The 18,607-nt window shown below is 38.1% G+C and overlaps 1 protein-coding gene across 1 annotated transcript; it reads right to left on the bottom strand.

Moving 5' to 3' along the window:
- Positions 1 to 3,473: 3,473 nt before the first annotated feature.
- On the bottom strand, positions 3,474 to 6,282 carry LOC143567267 (phosphatidylinositol 4-kinase gamma 7-like). Its single transcript, XM_077053733.1, has 2 exons — positions 6,257 to 6,282; positions 3,474 to 5,645 (listed from the first exon to the last, which is right to left on the bottom strand). The coding sequence occupies exon 2, from the start codon at positions 5,511 to 5,513 to the stop codon at positions 3,738 to 3,740; it is 1,776 nt and encodes a 591-aa protein (XP_076909848.1). The 5' UTR covers positions 5,514 to 5,645; positions 6,257 to 6,282; the 3' UTR covers positions 3,474 to 3,737.
- Between the last annotated feature and the right edge of the window lie 12,325 nt (positions 6,283 to 18,607).

Below are 18,607 nucleotides of genomic sequence, written 5' to 3'. Positions count from 1 at the left end.
TGTACAACATATTAGTATATAATAATTAAAGAAAGTATATGTATGTTACGGGTATGAAAAGACAGTATGTACAAAGGAGAAGAAGTAAGGGATCAGACACTAATAATATCTGAGATAGAGAAGAAAGGTATCAGACCCTAATAATATCTGAGATAGAGAAGTAAAAAGGGATCAGACCCTAATAATATATGAGATAGAAAAGAATGGGATCAGACCCTAATAATATCTAAGATAGACAAAGTAAATAGGGATCAGACCCTAATAATATCTGAGATAGAATGGATAGTAAATATAAAGTATGAAAGTAATAAAGTATGTACGTATGTATGGAAGTATGAAATAAAAGTAAAGTAATTATTATGTATCTTCGGATGCATGATTGAAGGTAAGTGAATGTAGTGTATGGCGTATGATTAACTAGAACTCACTCAGCGTAGCTGACTTTTAGTATGTACGCAGGTGAGTAGGATGCGACAGCTGGCGTGAGCGGGACACATGGCAGAAGAATAAAAGCCTGGCATCTGAAGATCTGCTATGTTTTATAAGTTATGTTTTGATTTTGAAAGACAAGAAGAATGCTTTAAGACATGTTTATGATTTGATACGTAATGTTTTATGAAAGTTTTTATATTCCGCGAATGTTTTTATTAACTCTGATGACTAGAACTATGTGAATGAGTAAATCCAACGTCCAAATGTGAGGCACCGGTTACGGGGCCTTACATCCATCTCCATGTTATCGATCTAGAAGTTGTCCAAGTGTTGCAATGTATAAAGAACGTCTTGTCATACAAGTAACATGATGAAAACATTATATTTTGTTCGGTTGTTTCTTTTTAGGTGCCAAAGAATACCCATGCAAGGCCCCATGCAATAATCATGTTAGGTTTCTCTTTACTCTTTACAGCTGACCATTATATCACATACAGAATATTAGGTTCATGTACATTTATGATGTATATAATAGTTGTAAATTAATTCATTTTTTAACAAAAATAATAATTCATATATGGTTTTATAATGTTACTAGAACCATATGCTCCAGTACAATATCCTGTCAAATCTTAAAGCTAACATGTTTCTTTTATGTGTTGCTTCTTTAAAGTTTAGACACTTGTACCTCATGCTCCCACACAGTACTTTGTACTCAACCAATAAAGCAACTAATTTTATTCAAATGGTTAAAAAGAAAATTAAAAAAAAAATCATTTTCCAATGTTTGTCTTACTTTTGTAAGACTTGATAAAAAAAAATCACATATTATGCATATTTTCACTTTATAGATATATATTTAAAGACAAATCTATATTATGCATATTTTCATTTTATAGATATATTTAAAGACACAACTATTGAATACTTGAACATGGGATGCATACCTTTACAACCAGCATTTGCTATTTTAGGAATTAAATATGAACAATGGGTATATAAACAATTACTCTAATGTATTATGTATGGGAGGTTTGTTAGTGATGATAATGATACTAAACATGTGAGTCATTAAATAAATATATGAGGTCTATTCAAAGCATATGGTCAATCTATTCAAAGCAATCGTTGTTCATGGTGCGTTCGTACTTTTTGGATCAGCTAACGATTGGTAATAGTTTTGGCTTTGTCACCTCGTTATGATAGGGGTTGCAAAATCCCAAATTGTAAAAAACTAGAATGAAGAAAACGGTGATAAAAAAGAAGACCTGACAGGTCAAAGCTTAAAGAAGTCATCAATTGAACAGAGCGACGGTGATTTTAGAATTATAATGATGGACTACGAATCCTTGAAAGTAAAGTTGTCTATATTTTGTTTTCGTTTCAGTTTTTTTTTACGAAATTCAATTCGGTAAAATAGAGGAAACCAAATTCATACAAATTTGGCTATGGATTTTCCTAATTGTACACCTTATTGACATTTAGCACAATATTACATTGGCATTTACAATTCTTGATCAGTTTACATGTTTTCGTTAGAGTTGCTCATGGTGAAAAAAAAAACAAATACGACCTTAGGATAGACTCGTACAAACACCTAGTTAAACGCTTAATTTTCGTCTTTTCCACTTTGATCTTCCTCTTTTGTAAATACATGCAATAGATTTAAGCCGTGCGTTGCTACCAAAGTTGTATTAGTTGTTAACATCACTCGCTAATAACACTTTACGGGCATTCTTAACTTTACGTAAGATGATAATGTTTAAACAAGACGTTTAACGTCATGTTACATGAAAGATTAAAATTGATAGAATCGATGGGATTATAAGGATGGTGATCTGTATAAATAGGAATAAGATGTTTTGTCATATTTCATTTCATTCATTCAATGATGATAAACATTATATCAACAATAAGTACAAAATTCACCTAATATTCGTTTTGATCGAAAACTTACAGAAAAGAAACATGACTAGAAGATAAATAATCACATCTAGACTCATTATTTTCACTAGTAAAATGACTAATAATTTATTTAACTAAAAATTAGATTGTTAACTTCATTTATTAGATATCATAATAATTCAAGTACTTATTTTCTCCCATGGATATTGAATTTTAATAATTTTATTGTCACTAATGATTCCAAGTTTAAAAAAGTTTGTCATCGATGATCCCCCGTTAAAAAAGACTTAACAACGTTATATTTTTTTCCTGAATTTCAAACTAACGCTTTAGGACTGTTGTTCAGAAGGAGGATACGAGTCGATTAATATAAAACTTAGTTCGAAACGGTGCTTCAAAACGGCGAAACAATGTTTCAATTCGGGTGTTTGAACTTCCAGTTAACAAAAATTAAGTCATTCGGTTCACCGCTTCGAGTTTAATTCTTTACATCAATCGACTCGTATTCTCTTTCCGATCAAAAACTTTAAAACATTAGTTGAAATTCGGGAAAAAAATGTAACACCGTTAAATCCTTTTTAACGGGGGACCACTAAAGGCAATTTTTTTAATTTTGGGACCACTAGTAGCAATAAACTCAATTGATATTATTATCGATTAATCGCATTTAGTTGAGATTATTAAAATCTAATATCGTCTCTCCTATCGATTTAAGTTTACGGGGCACAAAAATGGCCCGTCAAGAAACCATAGGGCCGCAAATCGGAATTCTATCCTTCGGCTATAAGAACCTTATATATTTATGCTAATTTTGACGTTATTTTACTAATCTCATGAAAATAACGTTAAAAGTGGCGGAAGGTTAATCAGACATCATGTGGTGGCGTTGATAGCTGAAAGACAAGGGCACATGCACCAATCAGCCAGTGCACCGATGATTGAGTGTTATGTGCCTTATGTCCAAGGCTTGATGCAAAACTACTATCGAGCCGGGGGTCTCACCGGAAGCAGCCTCTCTATCCCTATGGGATAGAGGTAAGGCTGTCTACATCTTACCCTCCTCAGACCCTACCATAGCATTGTTATTGGTGAGATATACTGAGTACGACGATGATAATATTTATGCTAAAACAAAATAAAGAAACATTCTTTTTCATAACTAAAATCACAAAGACACAAATTCCAAATATATACTTTTTACACAACTATTTTTAACTCTTTTTCTCTCTTTTTTTCATATAACACTACAACTTATTTATAAAACAAGTCCACAAGGACTAAATTAAATAAAATAAAAAACAACCTAAAACAGTAAAACCTAAACAACACTACACCTGCAAGTCAACCTATGAAAACCAAACTCAAAACACAACCCATAAACACCATCAAAACCTATGACCTTAAAACCGGCACGAAGTGCCTAACCTTTGTCTCTGTCTCTGGACCACAACACCCTTGCGTTCCACTAAAGCCCGGTGCAACAACCCTACAAACGTGTCTAAAAACAAACCCCATTCGTCATCTGTCATATCCGCCACCTTCACAAAACTAGCACTCGCTGGTAGCTGCTCGGATGCACTCCTGTGCCCGGCTGACGAGTCACCAAGACTTAAGTTTTTCTTCAACGATGGTAGCTTTTCTGATATTATAGGAAACGTGTCGTCTTCGTGCTCGTCGTGTTCGTCTTCCTCTTCGAGTTTAGAAAGCGGGTTTCTCCCGGGTCCAAACTGAAACGGAAGGATCGGGTTAACGGGTACTTCAGACTCGTCACAGTCGATTTCGAACAAAAACCCGTCTTCGTGGGCCGCGGTTTTAGGCGATAACACAAACATTTCTCGTTCGGCTACCACTTTTCTAGCTTCCATGCACAAAACCTCGAGCTCGCTCGGTTCCTCTTCACCGCGCCTGAACTCACGGGTCATCATCTCACCGATCTCGGCTAGACACAAACCATAACTCGTAGCTTCTTTAAGGAAAACGGTGCACAGGGTTAGAACACGCAGACACGCTTCACGGATCATAGGAAGTTCGGTTCTTAGCATATCCGCGTCACGATACGGGTCGAGTGCGTTAATGTAGTCGAGTTCATCGTCCGAGAACGGGATCGAAGCTTGTGGCCAATGGATCCACTCGAAGTACGGGTCCTCTAGACTCTCGGGTAAACAAAGACCGTGGTCAATGGGTATGAGTTCAACCTGTTGACCGAATTTCCCGTCATCGTTGACCTTTCTAACGAGCAGATTTCCCGCGTGGCGGTCCGTGTTCAAAATCCGAATATCTAGTATCCCGATATGGTGAACGGCTGACACCGGGAAACTCGATGTCCCGTGATCACTCGCATCGAAATCATGAGGGATAAACTGTTGGAATGAAGCAATCTTGCAAACATGTTTCTTTTTTCGATTTTGTTTAATATTGTTAACATTGAATATAGAGTGAGTGATCTTAACAAGTGCGGTAGGAGGTACATTAGCAAAATGATCATAATCAAGAAGATAAGCCGCGACTTCACGATAACCCGTTTCACCGACCCGAACAGATCGTTTCAACCCGGGTTGACCGAGAGTCTTCCCGACAAACCCTTTCGGGTTGTTCGGTGCAAACGGCTCTTCATCCGTCGGTTTCACAATCGCAACACTCTCACCGTCACTATTCCTAAAATAATACGCACCACCGAGCCCGCCATTGACCCGGACCGGGTCAACACCGGTCTTTATCGCCGCCACGACCTCGTTAACGAGCTCTTTAGTTCTCGAAAAGTTACCTGACTGGCACAAGATCTCAATTGGCCCGCTTTGGTCCCGGTTTTGAACGTCTCGACCCGAAGGGGATAAACACGGGGTCGACGAGCTTCGATGCATAATACTCCTCGTTAACAGAAGCGGGGAATCGGGTCGAATCGCGCTAAGATCGTTTTTCAAAACCATATCTCCAAACGTTAACAAACTTTCTTCGATCGGGACATTAAGTGCGATCTGCAACCTTCGTTTAACCATATGCGCGTTATCGTTTCGATCCAAATCCATACCCAAAACGCACCCGTTTTCCAATTGAACGAAAACCCGTCTGCTCCCGGTCGGTTTCCTGTCGTTCCCATGATACTCCCGACCCATCGGGGTTTTTAAAACCGACACAGCCATTTGTGTTTGAACCGGGCTGTCTAAGTTACTAGACATGAACCACTGAACCAGAGTCAAACCCGGAAGCTGGTTGCAGAGTATTAATATTGTCCGGTACTGTCACACACACAATCATCAAACCCGAAAACTGAGATGATTTCATACACCAGCCATGTGATCCAATCTAATCTGTACATACAAAAACACAATCAGATACTGCTATGTGATCGAACCCGTGTTGTAAAAATCCCGATTAGACGTTGATTAAATCAGACCACTACCGATATGATTTCATCTAATCGGTCAAAATCGATCGAATCGGTCAAAATCTTTGTAAAAATAAAATTTGTGTAAAAATATAATTTTTAAAAATTAAATATAAAATTCTAATCCGATTAACCGCTAACGGGTACTCACCGCCCGACTAGCTTCTAGCGACTTTTACAACACCCGGATCGAAATCGGGCAAAATCTTTGAATTATTTAAAAAATTGTAAAGTATACATAAAATTTTGTGCAAAAATATAATTTTTAAATAACAAATATAAAATTCTAATCCGATTAATCCCAATTAACACCTAACGGGTATACTAGCGTCTAGCGAGTTCTACAACACCCAGGTCAAATTTGCCCCAATTTGTTCAGAAACAGAGGTAATTCAATATTTCAAATCAAATCAATTAAACCCTAAACCCCCAAAATTAACCAACTAATTCATCAAATTAATCAACAAATTCGTGTTTGCATAACGAATCAAGTATCCATATTCAAGAAATTGTAAAACGGGTCGTGAAACTCACCCGGATGACCAGATCTGACGGAATTAAGCCCGACCGGATCCACTGATCAAGATCACTCACTCACTCACTCACTCACTGAGTCTTGTTAATCGAAGAAACCCAATTAACAAAAGGGTTTTGTTAATCGAAGATCGAATTAAAAAACCCTTTTTTGGTTCTTGGTATATTGTGTTCTGGGTGAGTTGACTCACTCACTCACTCACTCACTCACTGAGTCTTGTTCTTTCTCTAAATCTGATTGTGAGTGAACGTATGTATTATATAGAGGTGAAGAAGAACAAGACAGTCAAGAGTAATAAAAAATAAATGAATTTTTAGTTTAATATTTAAGTTCATAAGTTATTATTTTGATAAAAAAAATTAAAAAATGATGGATAAAATATCTTTATTTTTTTAATAGTTTAAGTTAACGTGGATAGATAAATGGATAATAACTCTTTTAGAGGTAATTTTCTGACACGACAAGAAAATAGACGTTTTAAGTCGTTTAAATTGACTTGCATATACGTTCAGTAAAAACATGTCTTGTTAAAGTTGATTAAGGGTTTATACGTTTAGTACTTTCCTAGTGTAAATTTGCAAAAGAAAAATCACAATAGAATAAAATTTTGATTAAATGAGTTTTGTTTGTGTCAACATATAAAACTCGTAATGTATTCGAGTTCACCCAGGTTTAAAATGACCATACATCGAACAAAAATCATATAACTAACACACCTTAGTATTTTAAATATGTTTTTCTTTTTATTAACTCCCAAAAATAAAATGGTTACTTTTATTTTAAGAATAACATGAACACTAAGTTCCTGAGTCTTATTTAACAAAGAGAGGGAAAGGAAAAGAGAGGAAAATATAAAATAACCATGTTCAAGAGATATTTTAGGAAAGGGAGAAGAGGGGAAATGAGGGAAAATGATGGAAAAAATGAGAGTATACATTTATCCTTTCAAATTGGAGAGATTATAAGAGAAAATATTTCAGTTATTATCAATTACTAAATTACCCTCATATCAAACTTTCTATTATAGTTTACTTAAAGGGTATAATTGAATATTTGCATTTTCTTTTACTTCTAACTTAAGAACACGTAAAATGTTTAATTTCCTTTCTTTTCCTTTTCTTTTCATTAAACTTAGGAACACGAAATAAAATCACACATTTTCCTTCCCCTAACTTTCTTTCCTGTTCTAATTCTCCTTCATTCCCTTCCCCTCCTTCACCCCTTGTTCTTGAGTTTTTTAACCAAGGAAAGAAAAATGAAAGGAGAGAGAATGATAAGAAAGGGAATGTAATGGAAGAAAATTTTTTTTAATTAGGTGTTGTTGAGTTTGAAGGAAATTAGAGGAAATGAAAAGATAACTATGTTAAAAAAATAGTTATCCTTAGTAATCATCTCATTTTTGGGAGGATAACTTATTGGGAAAATACATTAATTTAATTTCTCCTAACTCATCATACTCCTTTCATTTCCATCCTAAAAAAAACTCAAGAACACTCATTTTTTAACCATCCTTAGTTTCATTTCCTTTCCCTCCTTTAAAAAAACTCAAGAACAGGGCGTAAATGAGACTCGGGAACACAGTGCAAAAGTATTATTTACCTGTATAAAAGAGAAACCATGAGTAAAAAGGATGTCTGAATTGCAAAAAATGTGTTATAGTAAATACTTTCTGTTTAAACTTTAAAAAGAAGCCGGTAAAATGGAAACATAAGGAATATATTTGTACTTCTATCATCCAAAAGAATGGTACGTTAACATTACATTCGATTCGATTGATGCGCTACACTTTACAATATTCCTTAAAAAATAAGTTTTTTTTGTTCGAAACAATATATATTTTTAGATACTTTATTCTTTTATATAATTTATCACTGTTAATCTTCACTTTAGAAGGGTCTCGAAGAAGGCAAACTGGCCGTTGGATGATAAATGGCAAGATGTAATCTAAAACCTTTGGAGTAAATGAAGAACAATTGTGACGTGGAAATTATGGACCGGATTGAGACATGACCAATATGTCAATGTCCAAATGACTATTAGATGTGGTGTTGAATATATATATATTTGACCTTTGTTAGATTAACAACAATAACTTTTTTAAAATGAAATAATAATTTAAAATGTAATCATTACGAGTTGTTGGTTCAAATCATGTAGAGTGTAGACGTGATAATTTTAAAAGTAGATTAAATGTATAGGGTAGAGTCGTAGAGATACTGTATGATAATGGCTTAACGTACGAGAGGTACACGAGACGCATAAAGGCAAAAAATACTAAAACACTCAAAAAACGTTCACCATAACCTAAACGCCCAAGAAACGCTCAAAAACTGTTTTTGTGAAAAAAATGAAAAATTGATCGATTAACCATCCAAAACTGTTTTTTTCGGTGAACCAATGATTAATTGGATATGTATTGACGATTCCGAGATGTTGTGATGTGGTTTCATGGATCGATTTGTGAAAAACAGGATTCGCGTACGTAATGTATGTTAAGGTATCATTGTATTGGATCGTTTCCCTATATGTATAATTGAGAGTTTATGTGTTCAAAAACATATTGCATTTATTATTTAAGTATTTTTTATTACAAATTTCATGTGCTATCTTAAAAATCCAGTAAGCTTTTATTTTTTTTAACCAAGAAGATATTGCACGATGTTCAAAGAGCTTATCACTCATAAAATGACGGGGAAAAGAGAAGCCAACATATTATATTTATTTATCGGGACGGGTAATTAACTTTAGGTTGTTATGGAATACTTAAAATCATAGCCAAACCGATTCATTCGTTCAACCAATAAATGATCATGAAACATTAGGTTTTAAAGTGAATTTGTTAATTTAAGTCAGGATTCTCCAATAACGATGACACGATGTGATATTACCTAAAACCGAAAATGAACAAAATAATCGTATGTTAGAGTTAAACAATGGTATATTGGTGTCATTGAGTGTATTGCAATATTTTTGTTTGTCTTCAATTTTGTTACTTGATCATACATGTTAGAGAAACTAAAGAGAACCAAGAAACGATATGAACTTTAAAACATATTTAAAATACATGTGTTTAAGGTATAAATTGTATAAAGTTTAAAGGGGTATCAAATACTAGGTTATTATCAATTGTAGTCGTTAACAATGTTGATGTTTATAGGAAGTGATGAGATTTGAGCCATTAACAATACCTTTTGTTTTGCGTCATATGCTTTCGATCAAAGTTTGGCAATATTTGTATTTTGAGAAGCAAAGTTATTAACAATTCTATACACATTAGAAACGTTTATATAGTTGTTTCTTTTTATAGGTACTTTTGTTTTGGAAAAATGTTAAACTATGGACCAAATTGGAAGTCATAACTTTTTTAGAAGAATGACAACACGTCACTTGTATTATTGTTCTTTAACTTTAAATATATCAGTACTCGGTTTGGATTCAACGATGGAGAAAAGTTATTATTAAACTTTGATCCAAAAGTTAGCACACTCATATTTGACTTTGTATAAAAACAAGAGCTAGACAGGAAAACAGTCTAAAACATGCATAACTTTTGATATGCAACCTATAAGATAGGGATGAAAATGTTTCAAAGAGCATGTACTTAATCTCAAATTACTTAATCATCAATAACGATTCTATTAACAAAAGGTTGTTCGACATTGATCTCAAATTACTTAATCTTCAACAACGATTTTATTTTAAATATTTTCCCCTCCAATATATGGTACCATGTTTGTTTGATTTTGCTTTTAATTCTAAAAAATGTGGAGAAATGGTTTTGTTAAATACGTAGGTTTATTTCGCTACTTAGTTTGATTTTTATTATGATAATTTTAAATTTTAAAGCAGCCGGACGGCCGGACCTAACACGAAATCCATGGGCATGAGTTTAGTCTAAACGAAATCAGGTACTGCAAACATGTTTGACTACACAAGTATTGTTCGTGCTAACCTGGCGAGATTGCGGGTTAACCATTTAAGCCATTTTTATTTTTTAGTGTATGTTATAGCTTAAACTATTGAGTTTTTTGAATGCCATATTTTTAAACTTAGACACAAATTGGCATATATTAAACATATTCGTTAATGATTTAAGAATAATATGTAAACAAAATATTTAAGTATTAGTAATTTAGTATTCAAAAGCTTTGAAGAAATTCTTGCTTGAGGTTAAAAGAGTCGTGTTTATGGTTTGATTTGATTAATACGTGACACAAATGTCGGTTAAATGCAGTGGCAAAGATTGCTTAGGGCCGGGGTGCCCCCCTGTTTTTTTACGCAATAGTGTAAATTTACCCGTTTTCGTCCGGAATTTTTTATACGTAGTGTAGATTTAGCCGTTTTCGGCCCAAATTTCTTATACGTGGTGTAAAATTTAGCGTTTACGGCCGAAATTTCTTATAGGTAGTGTAAAATTTAGCCGTTTTCGGCATAAATGTCTTATACGCAATGTAAAATTTAGTTGTTTTCGGCTGAAATTTTTGAAATTTTTTATGCGTAGTGTAAACTTAGCCTTTTTTTGCCCGAAAATTTGAGCCCGTCCACCCTCATTTGTGAAATTATGTATACATGTTGAATCCGGGCATCCAGTGTCTTAGTCCAAGTTTCGCCATTGATTAAATACATGTTTAAATTTGTGCTAGGTTCGACCGAGTAACCCGTAAATACAGCCCCCTAAATCAAACTCAAATACATATCACTCAAATACATATGAATGATATTTAATGATAAGAAAACAAAAAAAAATATACAAAAATAACAAAGCAACTTGTTACATAAAAGAACATAAAACAAAACATTATTCATCAAAGGGAAGTGTTAGTTTGCACCACTTGTCGTCCATGGATTCTGATGACGGGGGTCGCCCAAGAAACTAATAAAATGGCTGGAACATATTATCGCTAAAAGGGTTAAAATATTAAAAGCTTCAAATCCCGCCCAAACTTATGTAAATAAGCACCCACGTGATACAGTACAATGTCACATCACTATTCACATCCTTGTCTCCTCTGAGCAAATAACACATTCAGATAAAGTATTATTATTTTATCTATGGACCATCGGTCCAAAGCTTCCCGCCCAACAATGGTCAACTCTCTATGCAAACAAGAGGCTAACTAGTTAGTTACATCTGAACTAAAAGGCTTACATCTCCTCACTTATATAAAGGATGCTTAGCCATAAACACAAACACACCAGATTTGGGCAGATAACACCATCTCCTTAATCTTTCTCTTCTTCCTTGAGAAATATGCTCCTAGCTTATTTCTTTCTTACTTCAATATCTTCATAGCTTCACCAAGAACATCATTCCAAAACCGATTCCAAACATCACGGTTCTTGATCATCGGTGAGCTATAACAACAAACAACTAACTAGTGAACCTCCTTCTACGTTTTGCAAACGTAGAGGGACACCACGACCTCCGTTAGGCTACCCTGAACCCTTGAAGCCTTTTAGCCTAACCAGTCCACTAACTATCATTAGTGTTATCTTTGTTGTAGCAACAAGTTGGCGCCCACCGTGGGGCTACGCCGCTTACTTTATTTTAAAGACCAGTAGTGTAGCTCCATCACCATGACAGAAGGTGAATCTCCCGAAGAAGTTAACCAAGTGTCAAGAACACCGACACCAAGCGCCGGTCAAGAAACTCTGGCGGTAACCTCGATTTTCTCGACTCCGAGAGGAACCTCGACGGAACCCTTGTTTCTCGAGTTTTTATCTTTTTGAACTCCGACTCCTTCACGATCTGGGGCTCCTTCTCCTCATGTAGGAGTCACGAACACCCCGGAACGTGTCGACTTGACGATGGAAGGTGTGTCACGACATTTCTTGCAACTAAGACATCTTCTTAACCGCCACGTGAGCCAAGAAAGAGAAAAAGGGATAAGATTAAGGCTGGAGTACGACGACGATGAACCCTCGCTGTCACTCGGACGTCCACCTTCCCCTTTAACCAGTTCACAACCTGCTGCTTCTCATTTAGAGGCTGGTCCAAGTGTAACCTGTCAACCCTTTAACCCATCTCCCTACACCTATGGGAGACCAAGCCCAACGGCTTTCCCTTTGTTCACTTCACAACCCCTTGGACACGAAACCACTCTCGATCAAATATGGCAGTCACCAGCTTCAAGTGTTCCCCCTACAGCCACAACATGGGAGCAGGCCATGTCGGTCTTACCCTTGGCTCGAAGTGCTGCAATGAGCACTCCCATGGGAACAAACCAAATAGCAGCAACCCCTGAAAGCCTTCAAGGGTTCAACCTCATGCCTCAGATGATAGCCCAAATGATGGCACACCTCCCTTGGACCCAACTCATCAACCAAGCATTGGGTACCCACCAGGGAACGACGAGTCATAATACAAGGGCAGATGAAGACCTTGCGAAGCCTTACAAACCCGTCAACCTTTCTTGTTTCTCTCAACAAATTACCGACTATGACTCTCAAACAAAGATCAAGATGCCACCCCATATAAAAACATATGATGGGACTGAGGATCCCGAAGACCACCTCCAGGTCTTCACTGGGGCGGCCAGAATTGAAAAATGGTCCCACGCTGAATGATGCTTGATGTTCATGCAAACATTAGTCGGATCAGCCAGGATATGGTTCAATGACCTTCCTGCTCAAAGCGTTCGAAGCTTCGATGATCTGAGCAAAGAATTCTTGGCCCACTTTTCACAACAAATGAGGTATGTCAAGGATGCCACAGTCATTTTCCAGATAAAGTAGAAAGATGATGAAAGCCTTCTAGACTTTATCGAAAGGTACAAAAAAGAAGGGTTACAATATGTGGGAGCTGACGAAAAAATGAGGGTGGCAGGCTTCATGAACGCCATCACCTCCAAATACCTCACAAGGGACTTTAACAAGTGCCTACCTAAAACCCTTGAAGAAGCCCTTGAGCGAGCTGAAGCTCATATCCGAGGCGAAGAGGCTGTTGATTTCAAAGAACAAAGAAAAAGAGCTCCTAGTTGGCGAGGCAACAGCTCCAACCGAAAGAAAGGGAACTACAACCCTTATGATAAATACCCAAGGATTTCAGATCAACGAAGGCTTGAAGGTCGGAACCCTCCAAGCAGGGAAAAGACTGTGAACTTCACAGCCTTAACCAAAACCCCTCATGAGATCCTTGCCACAGAAGAGGTGAAACACAACTTCCGACCTCCACGACCCTTGCCCAAGAGCAAGAAAAATGAAAACTCAACCCAGTTATGTGATTTTCATGAAGAAAAAGGTCACCACACCAACGATTGCTTTCAACTCAAGAGACGAATTGAGGAAGCCGTTAAGTGGGGAGAATTGGCTCATTTGGTGAAAGGGTCAAAGACAAGATGGCTGAAAGAAAAAGCAAAGAGGTGAATATGGTGAATATAGACGATGGTGTTTCCCACAAACGATAACGCTTAGAGGCTTGGGAGCTTCAATGTGTCTGCTTCCCACCACCTCAAGGTAACTTACTCTCAAACCCTTTGGTGGTAGAAGCAAACGTGGGAACACTCAAAACAAGCAAAGCCTACATCGACACAGGGGCGGCCACAGAGATCATGTATGAAAGGTTCTTCAATCAACTAAGCAAAGACGAACGTTCAAGGCTTCAACCCTCCGGGTCTTCTATAAAAGGTATCGCCGATGTACCCTTAAAGCCCCTAGGCCAACTAACCCTTGATGTCTATTTTAGTGAAGGCAGGATGAAGAAAACCAAACCACTCACTTTTGTGGTTATCAACGTACCTTCCAACTATGATGTGATCATAGGAAGGCCGGGACAGTGTGCGTTCAACATGGCTGTCTCAGTTGGTCAAGGTGCTGTGAAATTCCCAACTGACAGGGGAATTGCAACCCTTCAATCTTCCCAAAAGGTTTACACGGTTGAAGGGGAGAGTTCAAAAAGTGAAAACGAAGAACAAGGCTTGATCATAAACCCAAAATACCCTGAACAAAAGGTACGGGTAAACACAAGCCTTTCTAAAGAAACTCTCTCACACCTTGAGAAACTGTTGGTATGTTACAACGATGTCTTTGCTTGGTGCCCGGAAGACATGACCGACATCCCTCGAAGCATTGCAGAGAATGAGCAAAAAATACCACCTGATGTCAAGCCTGTTGTCCAAAAGAAATGGAGCCTGGCTCCTGAAAGAAGCTTGGCAGCATGCCAAGAAGTTGAAAATCTTGTACAAGCTGGGATCGTACGTGAGGTCAAGTATCAATCTTGGGTGGCTAATCCAGTCATGGTTCGAAAACCCGACAAGTCTTGGAATATGTGCATCGACTTCAAAGACTTAAACAAAGCATGTGCAAAGGATTGCTATCCCTTACCTGAGATGGACCTCATGGTCGACTCTTAACCGGTCATCCTTTTAAGTGTTTTCTTGACGCTTACAAGGGTTACCATCAGATTCTCATTAAAGAGGAAGATGAAGAAAAAACCGCTTTCCACACGGACAAGGGTATCTTCTGTTACCAAAAGATGCCCTTTGGCCTACGAAACTCCGGTGCAACCTACCAACGTTTGATCGACAAAGCATTTGCTAGCCAAATTAGCAGAAACTTGGAAGCTTATGTCAATGATCTAGTAATCAAGAGCAAAACCGAGCATCAAATACTTTAAGACATACAAGAAACCTTCCAAAGCTTGAGAAAGATCAACATGAAGCTCAACCCGGGAAAGTGCTCGTTCGGGTTCGAAGAAGGCAAGTTTTTGGGACACATTGTGGGAAAACAAAGCATAAAAGCTAATCCCAACAAAGTCAGGGGGTTCTCGAAACCAAATCTCCACAAAGCAAAAAAGAAGTGGAAAGTCTGAATGGAAGGCTTACAGCCTTGAAGCGTTTTACCTCCAAGCTTGCTGAGAAGTCCCTACCCTTTTTCAAAACACTAAAGGGTTGCACCAACAAGAAAGACTTCAGGTGGACAGAGGAAGCAGAGGAAGCCTTCAACCAAATGAAGCAACATTTGGCTTCACTTCCAGCTATTGCAGCCCCTGAAACATGAGAACTGATCTCTGTCTATCTTTCAGTCGCTGAAGAAGCATTAAGCGCGGTTCTAACCATCGAACGAGACAAAGTTCAGGTACCCGTTTATTTCTTTAGTAAAACGCTAAAACTGGCAGAGATCAAATATCCTCCTTTGGAAAAACTTGCTCTGGCCTTAATTCAAACGGCTAGAAGGCTTCGAAGGTACTTTCAAGCACACCCTATACAAGTAGTCACTGACCAACCTATCAAAAGTGTGCTTGAAAAACCTGAAAATTCAGGACGATTGGCCAAATGGGCTGTGGAACTAGGTGAACATAACATCACCTATGTCCCAAGAAAAGCTATAAAAGCCCAAGTCTTGGCGGACTTCATTGTAGAAATCCTGAAGCAAGTCATTCTTGAAATACACACAACTGCCACTGAACCTTCTGACCCTGAAGCCTGGAAGCTTTTTACCGATGGGGCTTCCAGCATCGAAGGGTCAGGAGCTGGACTCATTTTAATAAACCCTGAAGGGTTAGAATTTACATATGCTCTTCGACTTGAATTTCAGACCACCAACAACGAAGCTGAATACGAAGCATTGATCGCTGGTCTGAAGATTGCCAAAGAGATGAAGATCCAAAAGCTACAAGTCTTCACAGACTCGTTGCTTGTTTCAAGTCAAGTTAATGACAGCTATGTAGCCAAAGAGCCCAACATGAAGAAGTACTGTGAAAAGACAAAAGGGTTGATGACCACGTTTCAAGAATGCACCATTAAACAATTCCCAAGATCACAAAACAAGAGAGCCGATGCCCTGAGCAAACTAGCATCCCTCACCTTTGCACACCTCACCAAGAAAGTACTGGTGGAGGTGCTGAAAACTCCTTCAATTCAAGAGCTGGAGGTTCAAGATGTAATCACTGAAGAAGGTCCCAATTGGATGACTCCCATAGAAAAGTTCCTCAAAAATGGTGAGTTACATTTGGAACAAACTGAGGCTGAAAGGGTTCGAATCAAATCAAGACAGTATGTGTTGCAAGGAGAAACACTTTACAAAAAGGCTTACCTTGCACCACTACTGAGATGTGTAGGCCCCGAACAAAGTCAATATCTGATCAAAGAGGTTCACGAGGGGATATGTGGAGCTCATTTTGGGCCAAGAACGGTGGTTGCAAAATTAATGAACCTCGGATACTTCTGGCCCACCATGCAACGATATGCAACGGAACAACTCAAGAAATGTGAAGCTTGTCAAATTCATGCACCGGTTCCCAAAAGCCCTAAACATGATCTAGTCCCCATCTCCTCAGCTTGGCCTTTTCACAAGTGGGGAATGGATATTGTTGGTCCATTCCCACCAGCCAAGGGTGGGGTAAAATTTTTGTTGGTAGCTGTGGACTACTTTACCAAGTGGCCTGAAGTCAAACCACTTGCAAAAATAACGGGCAAACAAGTCATCGACTTCGTATGGGAAACCATCATTTGCCGTTATGGGTTGCCGGGAGTGTTGGTCACGGATAATGGGAAACAATTTGCTGAGAAGCCTTTTAGCACATGATGCAAAGAATTCAGAATCACTCAAGTATTCAGCTTAGTTGCATACCCACAATCCAACGGCCAAGTTGAAAGAACAAACAGAACCATCGTTGAAGGAATCAAGACAAGGCTGGGAAGACAAAACAACAATTGGCTTGAAGAACTCCCAAACGTTCTATGGGCAATAAGAAAAACCGAGAAGACAAGCCAAAACGAACTCCCTACAGCCTAGTGTTCGGATCAGAAGCTGTAATTCCAGCCGAAGTTGGAGTTGTGACTCAAAGAACACTCAACATGGACCTCGAATCAAACGACAATGAGACCATGTTGAATTTGCACTCCTCGAAGAAGTTCGTGATCAAGCCGCCAATAAAAGAGGCTAAGTACAAACAGAAAATGGAAGCTTATTACAATGCAAGAGTGAAACATGAACGTTTCAAGCCTGGAGACCTTGTACTCCGAAACAATGAGGCCAGCAAGAAAGAAAACCAAGGAAAGCTTGGCCCAAAGTGGGAAGGGCCATACACAATCCTTGAAGCTCACAAGGGTGGATCCTACAAGCTGGCCGACGCAGAAGGCAAAAGGCTTCCAAGACACTGGAACGGCAAAACCCTTAAAAGTTTCCATGCCTAGTCTAAGTCTTAAGATGTATTTCAAGAGATATATAGCTCTCCTTTTTGTGAACATCAACCTCTTGAATGGACGATAAAGTTTTTGTCATAACTTGTCTTTACTATCCTATAATCAGGTTGAGAACCTAGCAAGAAACTCCATGGCAAGGGCCATGTAAGGGGATGAGCTCCCAGGCCACACCGCTCAATAGGTTCAAGGGTTAAATGGACCTATATAAGGGGTGAGTTCCTATATCAATCCAACTCCATGAGACTTAATTTTTTTTTTCAACTAAAAATTTGTCTCATCGACGGGTCTGAACAGCCTACATCAATTCGTTCATTAAGCTTTGAAAAAGTTTACGAAACAAAAACATACACTAAGTAGTGATACAAAGGATAGTCAACATGTGCTATTTACCTAATAAAGCCTTGAAGCTAAAGTGACTGCAGTATTAAAACTTCTTAAGGAAAGTTAGCTAAAATCACATCAAACTAACAAGACAAGCAATCAACACACAAATACATAGAACATCATAAGTTCATAAACAAGGCCATTCTAAGGCCATAGCATCCATACATAATAAGCCAATTAAGGCTAAAACAAGGAAATCACAAGGATTCCCAAGAAAATGTTCAAGGGCCGTAAAGGCCAAACACAACCACAAGGCATAAACTTTAAGAGTTTCATGCCAAACCTACATTGTTTAAGATTACACAACATTGTTTTAAGATGCTAAGAAAGCTACGAATCAAGTACTTAAACATCGGAAACAGGCTTCGAAGTACTAGCCTTACCACCCTTAACACTTTTACCCTTCTTGGACTTCTTGACTTGCGGGCCAACATCAGCAATAGCCGAGCCTTCGAGGCTTGCCACATGAGATCCGTCGCTTTCCCCAGATAAAGTTTCTTCACAATCATCGGAACGGGAGCGTTTTTTCGACAAGGACTCGAGCACCTCTTTAACAGCTTTCTCATCAAGACCGGCTGGCTTCAAACCTTGTAACACAGAAAGAGGCTTACCAAAGCATGATGACACTTCACCCACATAAGGGTAAGTGAGCCTCTCCATGGCATGAAACGACTCCATAAAAAGCTTGTAAGCATCGCGGTTGAACAGGGGAGATTTCTCAATAGGCTGGCCAGACTCGTGTTGACTAAAACCCGCAACGAAGCCCAAATGCTTACCATGGGCCAACAATTTCGTATACACACCGCCCAACACCGAGTTGAA

The sequence above is a fragment of the Bidens hawaiensis genome, unplaced genomic scaffold (assembly GCF_021521415.1).
Source record: "Bidens hawaiensis isolate Kalapana, Puna unplaced genomic scaffold, B.hawaiensis_p1.1 tig00023286_1, whole genome shotgun sequence".
Lineage (NCBI taxonomy): Eukaryota > Viridiplantae > Streptophyta > Magnoliopsida > Asterales > Asteraceae > Bidens > Bidens hawaiensis.
This window is presented reverse-complemented; position numbering and strand designations above follow the sequence as displayed.